The 15157-nt window shown below is 35.6% G+C and overlaps 1 protein-coding gene across 5 annotated transcripts in view; it reads right to left on the bottom strand.

Annotated features, from left to right (window-relative positions):
• LMBRD2 (LMBR1 domain containing 2) overlaps nucleotides 1-15157 on the bottom strand; it is a 43262-nt gene that overhangs the window by 24289 nt on the left and 3816 nt on the right. For all 5 annotated transcript variants that reach the window (XM_028098006.2, XM_028098008.2, XM_028098007.2 and 2 more), the window contains exons 2-6: nucleotides 8820-9056; nucleotides 8464-8561; nucleotides 6897-6992; nucleotides 3931-4098; nucleotides 2509-2719 (exon numbers count right to left, since the gene is read on the bottom strand). In XM_028098006.2, the coding sequence (XP_027953807.1) occupies nucleotides 2509-2719; nucleotides 3931-4098; nucleotides 6897-6992; nucleotides 8464-8561; nucleotides 8820-8993 (747 nt within the window). In that variant the 5' untranslated portion in view covers nucleotides 8994-9056. The remainder of the gene's footprint in view (nucleotides 1-2508; nucleotides 2720-3930; nucleotides 4099-6896; nucleotides 6993-8463; nucleotides 8562-8819; nucleotides 9057-15157) is intronic.

Here is a 15157-nt window from a genome sequence, read left to right as displayed (position 1 = left end):
TTGACTTGTTAGCACAACTCTGAATATGAACCATACAGTCTGGTTATACATTATACATAAAAATACTGTATTTTTCCTTTAAATTCTTGGGCCATATTATATAAAAATAAGTACTGAAACAGTTAACTCTTGATATTTACTATAGCTGTTATAAATTTAAGGTTCCTTTAAAAGTTCATATGAAGTGTGAAAAGTATTTGAAATACTGCTTATTTCCTTCAAAAATAAAATAACAAAACTTTGAGCACTGATATTACTGTGCCTAATCACTAGGCAGGGCACACAACATCTATGAAGTCAGGCTAATAGGCAATTTTCAGTGGAAATAAGTAGCTGCTTCCCCCTCCTCCAAATTCTCCATCTCAAAAAATGACTAAAGGTAGAGGCGATCTCTTGAAGGCCTCTAGCAAGTACCTTTTGAATGGTTTGACATGGCTTAGAAGTTTATTAACGCTTCAAAGAAAAATAACAGGCACACAATTGTACATATTCACTTCAGAGAAAAACATATAAAATGCTAAACTGGTTTTTACAAAACTGCATTTGGGAGAATTTATGGATTGCTGAAAAATATAATTAATAATTACCAAAAAAAGGTGACTGAACTTTGTGATGTTAAAAGGTGTATTCGGAACGTTGTTTTTTTTTTTTCTCAAAGTATGCATATTTTTCTTCCATGCCTTATTTTGCACACCTCCATCAGACAGATCATCCGAAACCACATATAGGATCAGGTCTCTTCCACTGCAAGGTGTTAATGATTCCTCACTGCTTTCAAAAAATAGTCTGGACTTTTCAGTCTGACATTCATGGCCCTGCTTTTTTGGCTACAACCTGTCTTTCAAACCTTACAAGCTTTTATCTTTCCCATATCAAAATTATGTTCAATTAATTTGGTTTTAAAACCTGATACCTGACCAGGATGCTGTCAGCTATGAAAATTCTATCCATCCTTCAAGACCCAGATCATATTTCACTTCCTCCTCTGATCACTATTCAGAACTGAAACCTCTCTGCACTACAGCATTGCCTTTGTATCGTTCACATCACATTGGCCACACAGTGCCTAATTTTCCACTCCAGACAGTTAGTATCCTAATGGCCAGTTCTGCACAGCACTTAACACATCAAGAAGACAAGTATTCATTAAGTGATGAAAACATTTTCTCAAGTTTACAAATTTTTAGATATTCAGAAAAACATAAAAGATCCCAAATTCCCTTGAAATATATAGGCAAAGAAATTCATACCTGACAAATCACGTTGTTTGATGGGGGGAGAAAGGGCGGGAGTTCTGCTATCTATGTAGACCTGCTGCTATGATTTTCAAAACATTCATTACGGAAAGAGGGGTTTCTCACAATACATAAATGCGTCACATTAACATTTTGTACACTTTAAATTTATACAACATAATATCCCAAATATAGTCAATGAAGAGTGGTATCTAATTTACACAGAAAATTTTCTCTAAATCTAAAAAATTTTAAATCCGTTACACCTTATACTTGTGTTAAAATAACAAAGAAAGCACCAACGCCCGTCCTAATTTTCCACATCCTTTTCTTCAGGAAAGGGCTCTTACTTAACAAATGACAACAACAAAATCCATCTTTCCTCAGCGATTGAGGATTTCTCCTAGCCAAATCCAGGTCTTGCCATAATTAGCTGGATTTATATTTCTTAAAGGAATATTGAGTAACTGGTGTAACCAATATTCCTCAAATCTGAAACAACTGAATTTAGTACCAACTTTTAAGGTGGACACTATCAAATTTAAATTATCTTTTTAAAAATTATTTATTATATATTTATTTATATATTTATTATATTCATGTATTATAGAATTATATTTTACCAAATATAAATTCTCATGTTTTTTCAAAAAATTCCAATTTTCAAAAATAAACATATCAGATACAAATATAAAAATTATCAAACATGAATTATTTCTTTTGAAAAATGTTATAATAGCCATCAGATGTCTGAGGAAATGTTAACAGACTACTATTTGTAGATTTACTCCTACATTTTGAATCAATGTCTTCTGCTACCATTCTTACATTTTGTAGGGAATGAATGCAAAAAAGTCAACATCGGATTTTTTTAATCCTAACATGTATTCTTTTGTTCATTTATTCATTCACTTAAAAAAATGGGTGCTGAATGTCTAAGAGTCTAGAGGACCAGGGAAGGCATGTCAGCTTAACCATTAATTGATCATTTAATCTGGGAGACTTTTAAGAGTAAAAGAGGGGCGCTATTCAAAGTTATCCCAAGATGACAAGCATAACCCTGCACTGTTGAACATATTCATGCTGAATCTTTGGTGGCTGGAAGGTGGAGGGGACATCTCATGAAGCTGAATGGCCAGTAAGAAGTCATGCTAATGGACGGGACATTCTGAAGGACCGCACATCACCAAACGTCCAGAGTAAAGCCCATTTATGTGCTAACACAGCAGCAAAAAAACAACCATGACTGACTGTAAGGTTGGAACTTGCTTACCTCCATGACATCTTCTAAAGTCTCTTCTGCATCTGCTTTCTCTGTCATCAGTTTGGCTGCCTTAAAATACGTTTTCATAAGCAGATAACCTCTTTTTGCTCCATTCCAGTATGACCGAGGAATTTCTACCAAACCATACCCCAGCAACAACACGAGAAGAAACAGGCCCCATGTATTTGCGGCAGCTATCCCAATTGTCTGAAGCTGGTTCCTGAGAAAGGGGAAACACAAGCAGAGAGCTGTGATAGATAAATTTTTCCAAAAAAATGTAAAATAGAACTAACTAGTATTAAATGGCTTTTCAGAAAACAGTCCTAAAGGATGGTTAGGATTTTATATGAAAAAAATTGTATCTTCCAAGCCTCAGCTACTGTTTTAGCAACAGCAGATAATCTGCGTGTTTTAAGAGGAAGTTAGAGCGTGACTGCAGAAATAGACTTTAACACAGGAAACACTGCTTCCATTACAGTTAAAATTAGAATCCAGGATAATTCCTGGCAAAAAATATATGTATTTTGTCCAAAGAAAAGGTATTTTTTCATCAGAGTCTATCTTACTCAATATTAACAAGAGAAGCCTGAAAAAATTTTAAAGCCTAAAAAAATGTTTAACTTATGTTGAGGCACACCGACACAAATCTCAGGAATGCAATAGTGAGAATTATCATCACTGCTCTATTCCTAAATTTCTGAGCTCTATCTCTTTACATATATTACATAGATCACAAGTATAATGCAGATTTCAATTTTATTATAATGTCTGAATCTAACATCAGAGAGAAATATGCCCTCAAACTACAGTCAGAACAAAAGAAAAAATTTTCACAAGTTCTGGAGCACCTGGGTGGCTCAGGCGGTTAGCATCTGACTCTTGGTTTCTGCTCAGGTCATGATCTCAGGGTTTTGAGATTGAGCCCCGCCTTGGGCTCCAGCTCAGCGTGGAGTCGGCTTGAGATTCTGTCTCTCCCTCTCCCTCTGCCCACCCCCCCCAAGTGTGGGTGCACACCCGCTCTCTCTCTGTAAAATAAATCTTTAAAAAAATATTCACAAGTTCCAGTGAAAAAAGAAAATGAGTTATTTTGTCATATACAAAATTGTACACCTGAAACTAACATTACACTGCATGTTAACTAACTGGAATTTAAATAAAAACTTAAAAAAAATCATAAGGGTTAATACTTCTAACATAAAGCTATTAGACAAAGCATTAGTCCTTCATCTAATAGTTGTATTTAAATATATTATTCCATTTTTTCTTCTTAGTAATAGGGATTATGTAGATTTCTTTTTGAGGAATCTAGAAAACACATAACTTGATACGATTCTCAATGAAATGTCTGTTTATCTGCGCATGTGAGATAAAAATAAATTTAAAAAATGCAAATACACACAGAAACAATGTTAAGAAGGCAACTTTTCTTACCATTCTAAGTGCAAATGTGGGTTTACAGCTACATAAATTAAAAATGCTCCAAAAATCAGCAAATAGGTGCCATAGTAGATTGCATTCTCAATCAGTGCAGTTTTGATCTTTCCAGTGATGGAAAACCCTCCTGATCTTGCATATGACTGCATAAAAGGTAACAGAATCCTAGATGGTTGGAAAAAATATGATTAAAGAAACAATTGATATGTCTGTTTAATCTCAAAATACCAGAATTATATGAATCTCAATTTTAATATGCAGTTCTTTTCACAAATAAATAGGATTTTGAGTAATTATTAATACTGAACTCTAATAGATGACTGAGTATTTTTGTAACATTAAATTTTGGAGAGAGCAAAGCACATTTTTGGGAGCAAAGGAGGTCACAACAACCAGCAGAGAGTACAACAGTGTGAGGGACTTATGATGAACCTTAAAAAAAAAAAAAAAGCCTTTAAAGTCTTTGTGAAGCCTTTGGACTGCATTCAGACAACGAGGAACCTTTTTCTTTACAGGAGACATGACCAAATTGAAGTCTTGTAAAGACTGATAAGGCTTCAGCAGGAAGAATGGACTGAAAGCGAACAAAACTGGGACTACGTGGGGGAGGGTAAGGGGTGGCGATGTGGTAAGAAGCAGGCGGGGAGAAGTCTGGCTGTGAATCCACTGAATTGAAGTACTTAGGACACATCTCAAAGGAGCCACACAGGAGGTATTTGGCTATCCAGCTTCAGAGTTCAGGAGAGAGGGGTGGAAACACAGATAGATTCAGGAGTCCTCACATCAGTGGTACTGACCTGACACCGGTAGATGAGATTTAGAAGGAGAAGGAAAGAGCTGAGGCTGAGCCCTGAGAAAGAGTATCTTTTAAAGGAGAGGGAGAGAAACAGGAGGAGGAAGAGCCTGCAAAGGACACAGAGACAGAACAGCAGAGAGGGCTGGGAGAAAACCAAGGAGCATATGGAGGGGAAAACAGGGGAAGGAAGTGTTTCAAAGTGGAGAGAGAAAACAATCATCAAATGCTGCCAAGAAGTCAAGTCAATGAAGACTTGTGTGTGAGTGGAGAAGTGGGGCTAGAAAACAGGGTTCGAAGGGTTGAGGAAAGAGTGAGCAATGAGTAAATGAAGACAGTACATGTAGACGATTCACTTGAGAAGTTTGGCAGGGTAGGATAAACTGTGGCATATTCATATCATGGAAGATTTTCCAGAAATGAAAAAGAAAAGAATACTGATACACACAATACAACATAGATGAATCTTCCATATTTGTGAGCCAAAAAAGAGATGCAGAAAAATACATACCATATAACTCCATGTTTACAAAGCTCAAAAATGGCAAAACTAATCTATAGGATGACGGATGTCAGAATCATGGCTACCTGTGGGAGGGTATGACTGGGAGAGGGGTATGAGGGAAGCTTCTAGATATAGCATACACATTGTTAATGTTCTATAATACCATCTGAGTGCTGGTTATCCACGTGTATTCACTTTGAAAAAAGTCAAACTAAACACAATTTGTCACTTTTCTGTACCAATTTATACTTCAAGAAAAAAGTCTCCCTCCAAAAATTAAGCTGTGATGAGTAGATCAATGAGGTTAGAAGCCAGGAAGCCGGAAAGGGCTGCATTTGAGAGATTTTTTTGGTTTTTTTCTTTCTTTTTTTAAAGAGATGACAGAATTGTGTATGCTTTGTTGAAACTGGAAGCTGCAGGTATAGGTAACAAGAGCTGAAGGAGATGGGTCCATATTTCAGGAAGAGGGATTTCACTCTGAAGTCACTTTGAGAGTGACTCATTCTTTGAGAGGAAGGGAAAAGGATGGGTTGGTAGGTGTGCTGGTGAGAGGCTGAAGAGCTGCCATCTGATGACTTCCATTTTCACTGTGAAGTAGAAAGTAAAGTCCTCTGCAAGGGGAGAAGGTGACTGATTCTAGGACATAAAAGAGAGAAAGAACCACAAAGAGAAGAGTAGAGGTTTGAGGTTTGAAGTCTTGCTGCAGAGAATGAAGAGCAAGCAGACTAGAGACACAAAGCAGGAAAGTTTGGCAATGCTGAGGGCACAGATGAGTTCAATGAACATGAATTTACAGCGGTGCTACTCTACTCTGCTGTGTGATTTTTCTCTTGTGATGTTCACTAGCTTCAGTTTTAGAGCTTAGTTGCCTGCAGTGTCTAAAATGCTCAGTACGTAGTGAATAATGTGTTTGGAGCACAGCAGAAAGACAAAGCTTTGGGGCGCCTGGGTGGCTCAGTCAGTTAAGCAGCTTTTGATTTCGGCTCAAGTCATAATCTCGGGATGGTGAGATCAAGCCCCACGATAGGCTCCGTGCTGGGAATGGAGCTTTCTTAAGATTCTCTCTCTCTCTCCCTCTCCCTCTGCCTCTCCCACCACCCCCTCTCTTAAACAAACAAAGAAACAAAAAGACAAAGCTAGAGTGGGTAGAAACATTTGAAATACATCGTGGCTATAGCTATAATTAGAGCTCTACAGGGAGGGTCAGGTAACAAGATGACCGAAGATTGGACCCCTAGGAACACCAACATTTAGGAAATGGGCCACAGAAATGGAACCCATGAAGGAAATTCAGCAGTTTGGGCTAAGCCAAAAGAAAGAAAACCAGGAGACAACGATGACCTTAGCAAGAGCAGTTTCATGTAAAACTGGGACTAGAAGAAGAATGAATTGAAGAAGGTCAAGAGAGAAGGCACTAACTGGAAGGGAATGGTGACAGGAAAAATTGGTTCCTCTTTTTCTATTTCTCATTTGCCTGGTTTTTTTCTTTTCATTTCTTTTAAGATGGGAGAGAACTGAATGAGCAGAAAATAGAATATACAGATTTAAGAAGAAAATAAGTAACACTTGAATTCTGAAAGATGAAGCTTCGTGAAGAGAGCATACTTTTTTTCTTTTTACTTTAGCCAAAATTTAAAAAACTTTTTATCCTTCACTGCCACTTACCATGTTAAAAATTGTGATGTCCAATATACCACCCTCCAGAAAATTGGCATGATTCCATCCGGAATGTAACTCCACGGCATGAAACATGGATACTGGCTGTTTAATAACAATTTATAGCCAATTAATAAATGATAACTACTTAAATTATGCAATTAATTTATGCATGGCAAAGTTCATTTACATTCAGATATTAAGTTACTGATTCTAACTTCTAAAATTTCACAGAAAACTAATAATTCAAAGCTGACTATCAAACTAAAAAAACACACAGAAAGGAAACAAAGGAATGCCATTTAAATTTTCAACTTTCAGTGTATTTTTTGTTCTTGCGTAAAAGGAGGGCATAATGTTCACCTAATAGACTGATAATGTGACAGCGTCATGAAACTAAATCTGATTTGATTACCTTTAAAATACACACCCCCTAAAAAAAAGAAAAATTAAATAAGAAAAAGAAAGAAAATAAAATACACACCCCATTTGTTGGGTTGGTTATTTTCCAGGGAGGGGGGAATAGGGAGGCGAAAGACATTAGGTGATTAACTCCTGAAACTGGAGCCTTAAAACTCAGTCACTGTAGCATAGCTCCCATGGAGAGAGATGCCAGCATTTGTATATAATTCTATTTGAATTTTCTGCAGATATGTGTATCTGACCATAGATTCTTCCATTAATAGTCTTCCTAGACTGTAAGGGTATCATTTAGTCCAGGAGCTTCTAGCAATTCACAACTGCTGCTGATCTGTATCTCATTTTTAATGTGCTTCAAAGGAGAGTAACATCTATATTTCAAATTTACCCTTATTCAGGTTAGATTAAAAAAATAATAAAAGCTGCATAAAGAAGCGTGCAAACACTACTTAAAGCCTGTAAATGCTATAGTCAACATTTATTAAAGTTTTTTACTTGGAAGTTTGATATGAATTTAACATAACCTTTTGATAATTTGAACTCTATTTATTCTCAGTTGAAAACTATAAATGATTTTGGGGCACCTGGCTGCCTCAGTCGGTAGAGTGTGCAACTCTTGATCTTCGGGCTGTGAGTTCAAGTACCATTTTGGGTATGGAGGTTACTTAAAAATAAAATCTTTAAAAGAGTGAAAATAAAAATAAAACTATAATGATTTCAAAGAATGCACAATATGAAAGGAACATCCTACATACAGAATAATCTCCTTACCTTTTATACAACCTTGTAAATCGGGTAAAAGATAAAATGAATGCCTCATTTATTTAGACCAGAAAGGCTGAGAAAAAAAAATAGCCATTGGAAGTCACATTCTTAGTAAGAGACAGAACCAGGGCTAAAAAAATCAGGTCTTCTCCAAGTTTCTCCTTAGCATCTACTAAAAGGCCTTGTGCACCAATAAATTTTTTAAATTTATTTAAGATTTAAATTTAGATAGAATACAAAGTAATTAAAAGTCTACTAGCAAAGGATAGAAGTGAGGTGGGGGGGATGAGTAAGGATCAACTTTTATAAAATCCAAATGGTAAGAACTGACAATTTTAAAGCAATTTTTCTCCTCTACCCTATTTTTAAAAATAAAACAGGAAGCAAATACCTGGGAACGGGGGTAGCAGCTGCATATAATCCTGTGATGTTGCTGTTCTCAGGAGGGCTTGAGTTTGCAGCAGCATGCTTGCAACGGTTGTATATAGTCTAAACAGTGAACACCAGGTTTAAAAATGAAAACCGAAAGGTTACCACATACTTAAGGGATACTGGAGGATATCAACCTATCCACCAATTACCTTCCTGGATATGCTTTTTAATGATCAAATTCCTACAGTAAGATTTAAATACAAAATATTCAGTATAACCTTATATAATTTAGCTGTCTTAAGAACTAACATATCTCAAACATGCTGTATGATTACAATTGCCTTCTGAATTGCAAAACTCGGTTTCACCTCTTACCGTACTAACATCCAGAGGCAGTATGAAGACAATAAGAAAGCAGAGATACCAAGCTAGCAGTGTTCCAACAATTACAAGTCTATGCTGTTTCTTGAAATCTCCATATCGATGAAGTAGGAATAATGCCAGAAAAAAGACAAAAACAATCTCGAGTCCCAAAGCTGCACCGCTCATTATTGAATGTTCACTCTGACTAACCAAAGTCACTCATGTACAGGTCTGGGTCATATCTGTAAACTGGAAAAGAAAAAAAAAAAAAAAGCAGCATTAACAAAGGCAATAACCACTTGAAAATTTCCTAAATATTCGTTTATTAATAAATTCTTTGGAAAATCGTCAGTCTTTACATTGAACTACAAATAAAAGGAAAAGGATCATTCCTATTCTCAAATATATATCTTATTTTTTAAAGTGGATCTTAAAAATTTCACATAAATTATATCTTCAGGAAAAAAGTTATCTTAATAAAAATTACACTAGTTCTAAAAATATTACAATATAAGAATACTAAATGTGAGTTTTAATAGTGTCATTTGGAGTTTGTTCCTTAAGGTTGTAAGTCCCAACAGAAATTTAATACAAATACACTACTGACTAGACCCTAGGAAATGAGATATTTTCTAAAATAAAGTTTTCTAAGTCATCCATAACCCATTACTTAAAATGTTCCAAAAGAGGGAGAGAGAGCATGAAAAAGAGCATTTGAAAGTAACATTTCCTTTGTTTGAAACAGTTTTATTTTCTTGTGATAATCTTGTCTAACAAATTTAACAACTTGAAATTCTTATTTATTTACTGCTTCACCAAATACAGTTGACCCTTGAACAACATAAGGTTGAACTGTGTGGGTCCACTTCTACACAGATTTTTTTGGTAAATAGAGTACTATAAATTTATTTTCTCTTTTTTATGATTTTCTTAGTAACGTTTTCTTTTCTGTAGCTTACTTTATTGTGAGTATATAGTTTACATACAATATATGTTGAATCATGATGTTGTACACCTGTAACTAATATAGTTTTGAATATTAACTATATTTCAACAAAAAAATACTCATACTACAAAATAAATATCAAGTTCATCCAGTAAAACACACACACATGCACACACACACACACACACACACACACTGTTAACCAGCTGTTTATGTTATGGTAAGGCTTCTGGTCAACTGCAGGCTATTAATAGTTAAGTTTCCAGGCAGTCAAAAGTTATACACAGATTTTCGAGTGGACAGGGGATTGGCACCTCTAACTCCTGCATTGTTCAAGGGTCAACTGCATACTTACCACTTTCCGTTAGCTATATAAATCTTATTTTCTTTAAAGAAACTTACTATTAAATGCAGAAAAATGTATCAATGATTACTGAATAAAGTCATACACTTGAGAATATTTTTAATTATAAATGCTGATAACAGAGACATCAGCAATGGTTTGTTATCTCTTTACTCTTATGAAATAATTTACCTTTTTTTAAAGATTGTATTTATTTGTTTGTCAGAGAGAGAGCACAAATGGGGGGAGCGGCATGCAGAGGGAGAAGCAGGCTCCCCGCTGAGCAGGGAGCCCAATGCGGGACTCAATTCCAGGACCCTGGGATCATGACCTGAGCGAAGGCAGATACCTAACCAAATGAGCCACCCAGGCATCCCTGAAATAATTTACCTTTACTAACTGAATGCAATATGTTCTTTTCACCTTTGTAAAATCAATTTTAGGCATTTTTGTTTGTCCACAGACTACAATATTCTAAGGAATTAATATGTTAACAGAGAATCAAGATTGTGATGCAGAATAAAATAAGATGGAATCAAAATACACCAACATCTCCAACCAAAACTAGTTATAAAACAAATAAAGTTTGGGTATTATCAGGCTAAATTTAAATTCATATAAGAAATATCCTTACATGGAATATCACAAACAAAAATCACATATAATAAACTATTTTCTTCACTATTTCTTTATATTGTTGAAGTACTTTCTATTCCTCTGTGCATTTCAACCAGTATTTTCATATTTCTAAAATATCTAAAATCGACCCCCTTTCATCACTATCACCACATCCTGCTATGTTTTTCTTCAAAGCACTTATCCACCTAATATAACGTATATTTACATTTATTGTCACCCTGTAACCCCTTCCTCCCCACCTCTACCCCCCAGACTTCATGAAAGCAGACACTGGACTATTCAGTACTACATCCCAAGTCTCTAATATAGTGTCTAGCATACAGTAGATATTCAAAAAGTATTTGTTGAATGAATAAATGAATAAAAAACTTACTCTATACTTCAGTATATACACTATTTTTATTAATGCTGACTATAAAGGCAACATAAAATTCCTGTTATGGTCTCCAAAATTTATATTACAAATACTTATTACAACTCAAAGACTTATTAAAACTGTCATTACTACTACTCAAAATTTCAAATTTTTTTTAAAGATTTTATTTATTTTTTGAGACAGAGAGAATGAGAGAGAGAGAGAGAGAGAGAGAGAGCACATGAGAGGGGGGAGGGTCAGAGGGAGAAGCAGACTCCCTGCTGAGCAGGGAGCCCGATGCGGGACTCGATCCAGGGACTCCAGGATCATGACCTGAGCGGAAGGCAGTTGCTTAACCAACTGAGCCACCCAGGCGCCCTCAAATTTCATATTCTATGAAAAAAACCTATACCATCACAATAAGAGTAAGTCAAATCTTATTTGTAAGCCAAGAAAAGATTAAGTGGATAGCTCAATGTAGAGTGTGCTGATGAAAACCATTACCTCCTTCAAGATCTAGCTTTTAAAAAAACGTAATTCAATGTGAATTTAAATGTAAGACAGTTATTATTTGAAAATCCCTTCATGGTTTGACCTATATATTTATTTTCCTGAAATTGTCCAGTCCAAGGAATATGGTAATCATAGAAAAAAGACTGACTATCAGAGATTACCAAGGAAATGCTAAAGTATGGCAGAAGCAAATGATGGAATATTACTGAAGTGTAAGAAATGATGTTTGTTAAGATTATTTCATAACATTAGAAAATTACCATAATGTTAATTGAAAAGAACCCTCAATTCACACATTTTTATATTTATTATAATATGCATAAAAAACTAAGACAAAAAGGAAATATATAAAGACATTAATAACAGGTGGCAAGATCACGGGCATAAGCAAACAACAAAATCAGTTATAAATTTGCTACTAGCTACTAATATTTTTTTCACAATGGTTGTCAATTTTTCAGTCTGATTCATAGTACTTTAAAATCTTGTAGATGAATAAACAGAATTATGGATCCTTTATTCTAGTAATAAAGAAATGATTTGGTTACATCTCTTCCTATTCTCAGTGTATTAGTCACCTATTCCTGCTATAAACAATTCCTATAAACTTAGAGGCTTAAAACAACACCCTTGTATCATAGTTTCTGTGGGTCAGGTGTCCAGGCACAACTTGGTTCAACTAAATTCTCAAGATGGAAATCAAGGTCTCAGCAGGTTTGTGTTCCTCTCTGGAGACTCTAGGGAAAAAGGTACTTCTAAGTTCATTCAGTCTATTGGCAAAATTCAGTTTGTTATGTTTATAGGACTGAGATCCCCATTTCCTTGCAGGCTGTCAGCTAGCATTTGCCCTTAGCTCCAGAGGTCTCTTCCCAGTCTTTGCATGTGGCCCTGGGTATCTCAGAGTTAGCAATAGCTTTTCAAATCCATCTCAGACATTCTCTTCCACCCTCAGCTGGGAGGAAACTGCTTTAAAGGGCTCATCTGATCTCACTGGGAAAATCTGGATAATCTAGTCATATTAGTAACCAAAGCTGTAAAAAAATAATTCCTCACTTGATTAACGCATAGATATCCTTGGGGGCCTATTATTCTGTTTAACACACCATCCATATCTGTTCAAGCTGAACTCCTGTTGTCTTGTTATGACACAAGATTAGGCCTAGGGGTCCCACTAAATTGGAGATGAAAATTGGGGTTTCCCTAATCTGAGATGAGAAAATAATAGTTTTGAAGTCTGTATCTTTGACTTGTACCCAAATTCAAGTGAGGAATTATTTTTTTACAGTCCAGAATGATAGCACTTTCCAAGGTTCTTTATGAACTCCTCTATCTTATAGCTTGTTTTGGTTCTTTCAACTGAAAAATTTTGTGTTCAAAGCTAGGTGCACCTTCCCCTCCATCTGATCTAGTTACTTATCTCTTAAATTCATAAAATCACTGTTAATTAAAATCTAATAAAAATAAAGGTTACACAACTCAGGTTTGGCTTACTGAAAAAGACTCATCACCAGGGAGTACAGCAGTTTGGCAATATATACCAAAGACCTTAAAACAGGTACGTATCTTTTGTCCTAGCAATTCCTCTCCAAATAACTTAAAGAAAACCCAAAATGTGAACAAAGTTTTACCTAGAATGTGTCATGGCAGCATTATTTAAACATGAAAACATAGAAACAACTTAAATGTTTGTACTAAACAGTCCAGGAAGTCTTAAAAATGTCCTCCAGTCACATCGCTGTCCGTCGCCTTTTTGAAAAAAAGCAGCCAAGCGTTTCATAAATCACTAATCCTGTTAACCTGTCCATGCCTCATGGGAGCAGGGATCTGCACCAAGTCCCCTGCACCTAAGTCAAGGACTACACAACAGCAAAAACTAAACTGCAGGCAGTGATTCAAGGAGAACACCAGATTCCCCCAATCTACAGGAAAGGTGAGATCCACAGGGACACTTTAGAGATGTCAAAAGGGACAGGGGTGGGGGTCTAAGGGAGTACACATAAGAAACACATGGGACAAATACACACCAAAATGCTAACAGTGGTTGTCATAAAATGTAAAGAGATGACTTCTATTTTCTTCTTTGTGCTTTCGTCTGTTTTTCATTTTAAATAATGAACATTTATTATTTTGTAATTTCAAAATTATTTAAAAATCAATGCAGTAATATGAAAGTAAAGCACATGGCAAATAGGAAATGAGAAATAAAGTTACAACTATTTTAAAATACAAATGTTTTGTTATACTGTGGTAAACCTGGGTTCCAAATCTCAACTTTATTTAATTGTATAATTTTATGCAATTTAAAAGGTTAAGGGAGGATAAATAATCACCTCATACAGGTTGCTATGAAGATCAAATGAAATACAAAAGTGAAACACCAACTAGGAGTTCTAGAAACAGAGTAGGTCCTCAAAAAAATGCTTAGTTGCTCATCTCCACCTCCTTCATATCATGTGCTTCTAGAAGATAACTAGTTGCTTCAATAGTCTCAAAGCAAAGCTTTACACTAATAGCTTCCTCTCCCACCATCCTCCCAAACTATGAATGGATACCAAATGCTTTTTGCTTCTCATTCTCTGTGGTTACCACAGCCTGGGCCCACCCCGATTCTTATAAAACAAAAAATGATGTTTGCTCCAAGAAATTGCTCCCTTTGCCTCTCTCGACAAATTGGGATTACCTCTCTAGGTCTACAAGGTAGCCCAAACACCCCTTCAACACTCTGTTGTAAAGTGGGAGAACACATCTCAGAGCCATGTCAAGAAGGTGTATTAGATACACCAATGTCATATAGAAAGACAATGCCATTCTTCTAGGCACGTGATCAAAATGGAGGTGGATTAAAATGGATCATTTGCTGACCTGCAACCATGTACAGCCGTGCAAAAATATACTCAAGGGCAAAAGAGGAAATATGCCTCTGGCCACAAAAGTGGTCCTTCTAGCAATATTCCTCAAATATTAAAATAAGGTGTTTAGGCTAACTGGCAAAAATGAAAGAAGAATATGCAAAAATTTGGAGGCAAATCAAAATTCAGTTCTGTGTGATTAGAAATTGAAAGAGAAATTCAAAGCTATCATAGGTTGGCATTAACACCACAGCAGCAAAAGTAGATTTTACTCAAAATCAAAATGCCAGTTCATTTGTTCTAATTTTAGTGCTTGATATCCAGACATAGTCTACCTTTCAAAATACCAGTTCTGAAAGTCTTTGAACACTTAAAATCTAATTTAGTTCCATATCAATTATTAAGATATCGTACAATGTCTTTCAAATGCCTTTCATAATTAGCTTGTTAATGTTACTGACTTGGGGTACTGTTTCCCAAGTACTTTATGGTTTATAGTGGGTTTTTTAGGCTAAACACACTTTAAGTGGAAAACTTACAGGTTAAGATAATTTTGGAACTTGAAGCATCCCCCAAATATCTTCAAAAAGAAAGAGAAAGAGAAGGAAAAGACAAGAAGGATGAAAGGAAAGATTTGTGGTAGCAACTGAAGAGAACGCAGACAAAAATTCTGTCCAAACCTAAGATTCTGAAGCTGAATGAAAA

This window comes from Eumetopias jubatus, unplaced genomic scaffold (genome assembly GCF_037043125.1).
Source record: "Eumetopias jubatus isolate StellerSeaLion01/CBP00866 unplaced genomic scaffold, mEumJub1_p1.0 scaffold_5, whole genome shotgun sequence".
Classification (NCBI taxonomy): Eukaryota; Metazoa; Chordata; class Mammalia; order Carnivora; family Otariidae; genus Eumetopias; species Eumetopias jubatus.
Note: the sequence above shows the minus strand (reverse complement) of the source record. Positions and strands in the feature narration are given on the sequence as shown.